Source organism: Salmo trutta, chromosome 14 (genome assembly GCF_901001165.1).
Source record: "Salmo trutta chromosome 14, fSalTru1.1, whole genome shotgun sequence".
Taxonomy (NCBI): domain Eukaryota; kingdom Metazoa; phylum Chordata; class Actinopteri; order Salmoniformes; family Salmonidae; genus Salmo; species Salmo trutta.
In genome coordinates this window covers 79,211,527-79,220,506 of record NC_042970.1, presented here as the reverse complement: position 1 = coordinate 79,220,506, position 8,980 = coordinate 79,211,527, and the positions used below count along the sequence as shown (strand labels likewise).

At 44.3% G+C, this 8,980-nt stretch overlaps 1 protein-coding gene across 6 annotated transcripts in view; it reads right to left on the bottom strand.

Moving 5' to 3' along the window:
* Window positions 1-8,333: 8,333 nt before the first annotated feature.
* LOC115147518 (CREB3 regulatory factor) overlaps window positions 8,334-8,980 on the bottom strand; it is a 35,806-nt gene continuing 35,159 nt past the window's right edge. For all 6 annotated transcript variants that reach the window (XM_029689756.1, XM_029689752.1, XM_029689754.1 and 3 more), the window contains exon 9: window positions 8,334-8,489. In XM_029689756.1, coding sequence (XP_029545616.1) covers window positions 8,353-8,489 — 137 coding nt within the window. In that variant the 3' untranslated portion in view covers window positions 8,334-8,352. The remainder of the gene's footprint in view (window positions 8,490-8,980) is intronic.

The following is an 8,980-nucleotide window of genomic DNA, read 5'->3' as shown; positions in this document are numbered from 1 at the left end:
TAATAATCCCACTGTGGGAATGCTTTTGATTTGAAGCTTTATTGATTTGTATTGAAAAACTACAATGAGGAATCAAACATGGGGCGGCAGGTAGCCTAGTGGTTAGAGCGTTGGACTAGTAACCGAAAGGTTGCTTGATCGAATCCCCGAGCCGACAAGGTAAAAATCTGTCATTCTGCCCCTGAACAAGGCAGTTAACCCACTGTTCCCCAGGCACCGAAGACGTGGATGTCGATTATGGCAGGTTGGGTTAAATGCGGAAGACACATTTCAGTTGAATGCATTCAGTTGTACAACTGACTAGGTATCCCCATTCCCTTCTCAAACAATTTATTAGCTGAATCTCAAATGTTTGAGATGTCTCTTCTTAACGTTTTTAAACTGTTTGTTTTGGTGCTGGGAACAGTTTGTTCTGAGCCAGTTATGTTGATGACAAGCTAGGAGAGTGAAACGGGTTGTCAGTGTTTAATGGATTGAAGTTGATGCCTTCTGATTGCATTGTGTTGAACTGTGGTACACACACACACACACACACACACACACACACAACTGAACTCCAAGTTGTGTGTTACTATGTCAGACTGTCAATGTTAGTTACCCACCTGCTCCTCACCTGCCCTGTACTGTAAATATCCAATCAGCCATCACTATCGGTTTGCTCTACTCCTCTTGATAATGTTGGGAGGTATTGCTGTTGTTAAATGAGATGCATTGAATTGCTAATCAAAGGAGCCATCTTGTTATTTTGAAGCTGTATAATTTGAGTGGTCACAATGCAAGTCTCTTTGGGTACTTTTTAATGTCAATTCATCACACTTCCTCTTAGCTTTTGACTGTTTCTACGGCTGAAACCTTCAGTGCAGCATTTGAATGTGGTCTTACACCATCCCTCGGTTTGACCTCTTGTCAGTTTTTGACCAGTTTGTTTTGTTGTAGATTTGAACAAGAGGAAGGGGCCTCTAATTGTTGCAGCTCTATTTTGAATTTTGACTCTTCCTAAAGAAGGACCAATGATCAACTGGACCAAGTTTGTGTTCCAAAGTGCACTATATAGGGAATAGGGTGCCATATGTTAGAGCAGGGCCCTATTCCCTATATAGTGCACTACGTTAGAGCAGGGCCCAATTCCCTATATAGTGCACTACTTTAGAGCAGGTCCCATAGGGCTTGGGTTAAAAGTATTGCAAAATGTTGTAAATAGAGTGCCATTTGGGACATAATCCTAACTGTTATTGAGGAAAAATAACTCACATGGATGTGGAAAACAAACATCTGTTTTAAATAAATCAATGTTTTTTAAAACATGTTGCTTCTCTTTGGGTACTTTGTCTTGGTATACGTTTAGGCCAGGGTCATATTCATTAGTGCATATGGTAGCAAAAAGGTTTTGCAACGGAAAAACACGTTTTCTGATTGAACAAGTTCAGGTAGTCCCTCCGTTTCATTCCATTTCTTCTGTTTGGTGCCTAGTGTATACGACTGAGCTGGTTTAGCAGGTCTTGGTAACGTATGTCAATGTGCCCTGACATGAACCGAGGTTGGCAGTTGGCACTTTCCAGGGCATTCTGGGTGTTTATATCATCCTGGTACAGGTCGGTGTGTGTGTGCCAACGGACCAAGGCTGACTCTCCCCATTTTACTTTCTTCAGGGACGGAATTATCTGGAATAAAACTCTTGTGTTTTGCTTTCTCTCAGTTTGCTAAGAATGTAGGAAAGGAAACAAGAAGGGGAAGCTTTAAGAAGATTGGGCCACTGTCCAAACAAATTCTTATCTAGGGAAACAAAAAGAGCACCCTTACCAACGTGTTTTCTTAAAAATATACTTTAATACAACAGCTGCATATAAATATTAAAATATACATGATAATGGTGTACAGTACACTCACACAAAACACAAAACAAAAATATTAGGCTTCTATTTGTACGGCACTTTGTACTTTTTTTTCTTGCTGCTTTTTAGGTTTTATTTTTTTAAATTTCATTCTGTATTTTGCCCATCCAAAGCGTTTATTGTACTATTGTGATTATTGTAGGTTATTGAAAACAGAGGGGGGGGGGTATGGGGGGTGCTGTACATGACATGATGACATGGTGTTCTGGAATGTGTCCTGTTTGTAGTCCAGAAGAGACTTTTTGCAGTTCCAAAAGAGCTCTTCATGTTCTAGAATCTGTGTTCTAGAATGTCCATTCTCTTCTTACTTTGCTCTGTTAGAAAATCATTGGTTTGGGTATTGTTTGTCTTCCTCTGTCTGTCTGTGTGTCTGACAGTCCTGATGGGGTTTAGGGTAACAAACCCAGAGTCTCCGTCTCTCCTGTCTCGGGGCGTCACGTCATCTTTGAAACAGGAGAGGGCCTCCAGTCTCTGGGAGGACAATGTGTGAGTCTGTAGTGTGTGTGTGTGTGTGTGTGTGTGAGAGAGTCTTCAGTTCAGGACCAGTCACTGAGGGGTCACTGTAGTCCCACCAGGGTCATCTTACATCCAAGCCCATTCAGGCTTTAAACAAAGCACACACAAGCCTTCTTCAGCTCTCTCACACACACACACACACACAGATTGAGCGGAGGGGGAATTCACCTCCTTCCTTAGTTTCATCCATTTCATACAGTGAATGGAGAGAATAGTGTTCTCCACCTACAGAAGACCAACTAGATTAGAACACGAGGCAATGCTCCATTCTTCCTGGTATGAACATGGAAAAAGTAGCAAGAATACTTTGTATTGTTGTCAACCTCGTTATAACATACTACAGTATAGGCCTAGACATTTGGCAGAAAAATGCATCCTACAAATGTGTAATAAGTAATACAGTGCTCAAACTTGTTGTTGAACCGTTTGTTTGTCAGTTCAAACTGGATTCAGCCCTTGTTGTTGATTGCTCAAAGGCATTCTAGAACTGGGTTTCTAAAGGCAGTATTATCAGGAAGGATCTGTCTCTGGGATCGGCTAGCTCTCCCTTTCGGTATGTCAGGGCCGACTCGTTTAGTTTCCCTTTAGTGTGAGGCTGTGTTAGACCAGGGAGCTGGGTAAATGGCTGGTCTGAAATGGCACCCTATTCCCTATAGGGGACTACTTTTGACCAACGCCCTACAGGCTGAGTCCTATGGGCCCTGGTGAAAAGTAGTGCACTATATCTTGAACAGGGAGTCAGTTCGGATGCACCCAATCTGTGATCGGCCAGATGGCTGGCTTCTTGCCCCCCCCATATGCCAAGTGGCAAAACGGGCTGAAGGTGGAGATCTGACTCGACTACTTTCCCCTGGCACCCCCCTCTATTCAAGGTAAAAAATAAACAGTGTTCTGAGAAGCAGAGTGAGTGGGAGCAATGCTAGCTGAGCGTAGAGAGAGAGAGTGTCCTTGCCAAGACCTCGCCGCCACTCCCGTTCCATCAAAGTTAACCCAAAACACAACCCATGAAACGGTACATGAACAGGAAGAAAAAAACCAAATCCAGTTAGTGTAGGCCTAAGTGGGAGGAAAAAACGACAGTTTGTGAGTTTGTTACAGTTATTTCTACAGTTGTTGTTGTTGTTGCAGAAAGCAGCAGGAGGGCAGTGCTAGTGCTGCCAGAGAAGAGATCGTGTGACTGTTCTGGCACGGTGTGTGTGTGTGTGTGTGTGTGTGTGTGTGTGTGTGTGTGTGTGTGTGTGGAGAAGAGAAGCCTCCGAGAGAGAGAAATATATAACCACAGTACAGTAACACTCACTCTCCACCATTTTACCAACACAGAGAGAGGCAATCAACCAAGGCTTGTATTCCAATGTCAATACTACCCAGCTCGAAAGACATGATAGAAATGACTTTATCAGGACCAGATTACAACCAGTTCTGGTAATAAACTAGTTGTAATTATTATTTCAACCAGCTTTTGCCCACTGGGTACACAACACTGTCTGCCCACTACATTGCTCCATAATACATGGTACAGTGGTATGCTAGTATGGACATTTGGAACACAGAAAGTCCAAACTTTACTTTGAGTCGAATTTTCACTTAGTCATGTATAGAAATCAATGGGAAAATGTAACTTACTTGGAAGTTCCTGTTCACCCCTAACAGAGATGATGATTATCGTACTAACCACTCTGAGCTCAAATCACAACGTGTGTTTGTGAGTTCATCATGATACACATTATGAGTAATGTAAAAAAACATTCAGAGAGCATTGTGTTGTTTTGGGCGATTTGGAAGAGGTCTGTCCCCTAGTAAAAGGTGCCACAACGTAATGTCAGACCTGACTGTCCATTTGGTCGTCCTCTCCAGTGTATCTTCTTTTAATCCAGCCACCATCTGTCTTTGGCATTGTGTTCCCTTACAGTGCTCCGGGCTGCATTCAGGACTACCAAAGTTACACGAAAATGTTCCAGATTGAAGCCTGATATGAGTTTTATGTTTTTGTACTGTGTAATAACCACCCTTTTCTCCTCTTGCTCTGTTTTAAACTTTTAAAAATGCTTCATTCCTTCTTTCCGCTGCTTGAAAATCATAGTAGTGATAATGTCAAGGAAGAGAAGGATGTCTTTTAAAAGTATTGAAACAGGACATTGGTGTTTCTAAGTATCTTCACACCTCAGTTTTGAGGACCATCACTGCAGCAGCAGCCAGTGCACCTGAGCGCCAAATAGTTGAAGGTAAATGACCCTTTAGCCCGCTGGTGGGGCGTTCTAAAGGATGGAGTTTCCATAGGTGAGAATGGAATGTTTTTATGGAACATTGGCTCTGGAACGCAGCCCGGGTTTCTCAAGGTTGGTTCTCTTTGAAAAAACAAAACAGAACAGTATTGCTTAACATCGCCATGGTGATCTATCCGTCACTCCCACCTCTGAAATTGTCCTTCCGTGAATGTATTTATTTCTTCTCTTGTTTGGTTGCTTTGACTGTGTACATCGTTAGGTAAATACCCACTGGGCACAGATGTCAATTCAACGTTTATTCCACATTGGGTCAACATAAATTCATTGAAATGAAGTGGAAACAACGTTGATTCAACCAGTCTGTGCCAGGTAGGTATGCTCACTGCTAGGTTGTTTTGTTCAGGCATACTGTACTGTACTGTGGCTCATAGCTCTAGTAGGCACTTCAAACACAACATTTGCCTTTCAACTTGAACACAACATTCCACTTTCTATGTTAACACAACGTTTTTCTTTCAACGTTAAAGGCCCAGTGCAGACAAAAATTTGATTTCCTGTGTTTTATATATATTTCCACTGAATGGCACGGCAAGCGGTACCGGAGCGCCAAGTCTAGGTCCAAAAGGCTCCTTAACAGCTTCTTCCCCAAGCCATAAGACTGCTGAACAAAGTATTTCACAGTAAGGTCTACACCTGTTGTATTCGGCACACGTGACAAATAACATTTGATTTGGTTAATATGTCAAAATTGTGAAAATTATGATAATGCACTTTTATTGTAAGTGCTGTTTGAAAAGACCGCCTGAAATTTCAGCCTGTTTTGGTGGGATGGAGTTTTGGCCTGCCTGGTGACATCACAAATTACTTAATAGACCAATAAGAAAGAGAGTTCCAAACCTCTCTGCCAATAACAGCTAGTTTTCAGTTTTCCCTTCCCCACTCAGACCACTCCCAAACAGTCTGTCAAAATTCTTGCTTGAGAAATTGCTCTTTGCTAAGAAGCTATTTTTGTTTTGTTTCTTTTTGACCATTTTAACTGGAAACAATCACAGTCGGGTACTTCCTTTTCACCCAGAAATGATTTGATATTAAGATAAAATGGCTGCATTGGACCTTTAACACAATGTTTCAACTTCAGCACAACATTGCTCTTTCAAGGTTAACACAACATTGCTCTTTCAAGGTTAACACAACATTGCCCTTTTAACATTGGCAGAAGATTCTGCCATGTTGTTGCTCAGGTGAGAAGTTGCATTTCACCAGAGCACTGTATGCTATAGTATACTGAACCAGAAACCATATTCCCCATTTACAGACCCAGACAACAACAGTTTCTGTTGCTGAAAACCATGACCAAATACAACAAATAGGCTGTCAATCAATAATCATGTTTAAAAAAAGGTGCAGATACATTACTCTTTAGAAGGTGTTTGGTTGTACCCACCGCAGTGCAAATAGGTTTTGTGACTGGCGTGACCAACGAAACTCACTGGCCTTTAAAACACAATGTACTCTGGTCTGCATCACGTCGGACTTCTGCTACAAGACCAACTTTGGCTTGGCCAACAAAGGCAGCACCATAGAGTTAGAAAGAGGGCGGTAGAAAAAAAAGAGGCCCTCTTTCTAACTCTATGGGCAGAACAGAACTCAGACACTCTCTAGTCGCTAAAAGACCATCCCCACTTTGTGGGAGCATGGCTTTGTGAGTAAACCAAACAACAAAACACAAACAACTTTAACGACAAATGTAACAAAAATGCTCCACCACAATAGCTGCTGACTCTTGTTGCCTTTAAGAAAGGAAGGTGCACTACAGGTTCACATTAGGAGTCAGACGAAGCAGAAGGCGTGGAGAAGGCGTCGAGGACAGACGCATCCCTTTTTGTTTTCTGTTTATATTGAACACAAACACCCAGACAGCGTTATGCTGTAGCGCTAAAGGCAGACCGATAGGAGCTTTCAGTCACTTCCATAGAGATGGGAAAGAGAGAACACCTAACTTTATGGGAAGTGCGCCCTCTATTCATCTCTATGGGCATGTCCTGTATACGCTAGCCTTACCCAACAATCCTCTCAGATTTAAATGTTAACAGTGATTTAATGGACGTCTGATTGATGTATCAAATCGACCTTTCAGGCAATAATACAGGTAGCAAAAGGCGTCCTTTTCATAAAGGATGTGTGAGGGTAAACATTAAAACGATCAACGTTTTTTTTTGTTAATCAATTCAACTTCATCTTCAGATTGATGATAGAATGATTGGATAATGGCAGTAGGAGTTGGAGTGAGAGGGTTGGGTAAGAGCTGATCCCTTCAGCTTTCATTTCAGTTCTTTGAAATGTCAGCTGTTCCTGTCATCTTTGGTCGGTTGGATTTAATAGCTACTTTTTTGAAAGTGAATTGTTCTTCCTTCTAACTCTGATGAAAGCTCCGCAAGTCGTAGCTGCTACAGTTGCTTTGATGTTTGGTGTTATCACAGTTCATCCTCTGTTCTCTGGTCATTCTGAGAGAAGGAACTTGCATTTTCAGGGTCATGTTCATTAGGGCACCTAACAAAACGTTTTAAGAAGTTTTGCAATGGAAAAAAACAAACATTTGCGTTTGTTATTGGAGAAGTCCAGGTAATCTTCCCTGTTTCAGTCATTTTTGTTACGTTTGGTGCCTGACGAACTGGACCCAGGTGTTTCTCAAAGGGGAATAGACAGGATACAGCTACGAATCAAAGTGCTCATTTATGCCCTCTGTGGCAAGCACCAATTACGTCGCTCGCTGGTCAAAAGAGGCTCATCCCACTGATCTTTACTACCAGGGTCTATTCCAGGAGGGTGTACCCAAGCCTGCTAAACGTTGCAGATAGCAATGTTGTGAATAGAGAAGACATGACTCCTTACTCTAATGTCAGAGATGCACGTCTGTTCAATACAGTCTATTTCTTTCTGAACCTTCCAAGGAACATTGTGGCCTAATGAACATGACCCTCCCCCGTCCCTCCCACTTCTCTTTCTGCCCTACCCTCATGCCAACACCTTGCCAACTTCTCTATCATCTACAAACAGTGCAATGTCTATTCATATAGGCACAATGGGATACCAATACAGTTTACTGAAGAAGGGAGAGATTAAACCAACCACACACACACACACACACACACACACACACACACACACACACACACACAGATCAGCTGACTCACACACATCGTCAGCAGCTAGCCTGTGTTGGTGATTAGCTGAAGGTAAGAAGAGTGTGTTACAGAGCGCTACTGAAGAGACAGAAGGAAACAGAGGGGAGGGTTGAACTCAAACCTCAGTCTCTGTTGACCTGTAACCCCCACCTCCTCCATCTGCTCCTCTCTCTCTTTCTCCATCCCTCTCCATCCCTTTCTCCATTCACCTATTCTCCAGGTGACAGAGTGTAGTGGGGGACGGTAGGAGTGGGTGGCTGTGTCCGCGGGGTGTCGGAGGAGAGCTGGTGGTGTTGGCCAGTCCATTAGGCAGCCGTCTCCTCTCCCGGTCCAGGGGGGGTCAGGGGTGATGGGGGGTACATTAGGCAGCCGTCTCCTCTCCCGGTCCAGGGGGGGTCAGGGGTGATGGGGGGTACATTAGGCAGCTGTCCCCTCTCCCGGTCCAGGGGGGGTCAGGGGTGATGGGGGGTACATTAGGCAGCTGTCCCCTCTCCCGGTCCGGGGGGGGGGGGTCAGGGGGGATGGGGGGGTACATTAGGCAGCCGTCTCCTTTCCCGGTCCAGGGGGGGTCTGTGTGTCTTTGCCCTTGGCCCCAGCCTTGGTCAGCCCCCCTCCACTCACCTCCAGGATCCTCTGGACAAACTCTTTGGTCCGTCCAGCCACTAGAGGACCTGAGAACACACAGATGGCGAGGTTAGAATAGAGATACTGTAGATACAGAAGAAGAGAAGAGACGGAGAGAGAGAGACGTCTTTTCCCCCTGTTGAACTCTGTGTCTTTACGCTTCTAATCTGGGTCGGTTTCTTCCTCTCTCCCTTCCTTCCTTTCCCCCATCCCCTCCCTCTCTCCCTTCTTTTCCCCGTCCCCTCCCTCCGTCTTCCTCTCTCCCTTCCTTTCCCCGTCCCCTCCCTCCATTTTCCTCTCTCCCTTCCTTTCCCTCCATCTTCCTCTCTCTGTTCCTTTCCCTCTGTCCCCTCCCTCGATCTTCCTCTCTCCCTTCCTTTCCCTCCGTCCCCTCCCTCCGTCTTCCTCTCTCCCTTCCTTTCCCCATCCCCTCCCTCCCTCCATTTTCCTCTCTCCCTTCCTTTCCCTCCGTCCCCTCCCTCCCTCGATCTTCCTCTCTCCCTTCCTTTCCCTCCGTCCCCTCCCTCCGTCTTCCTCT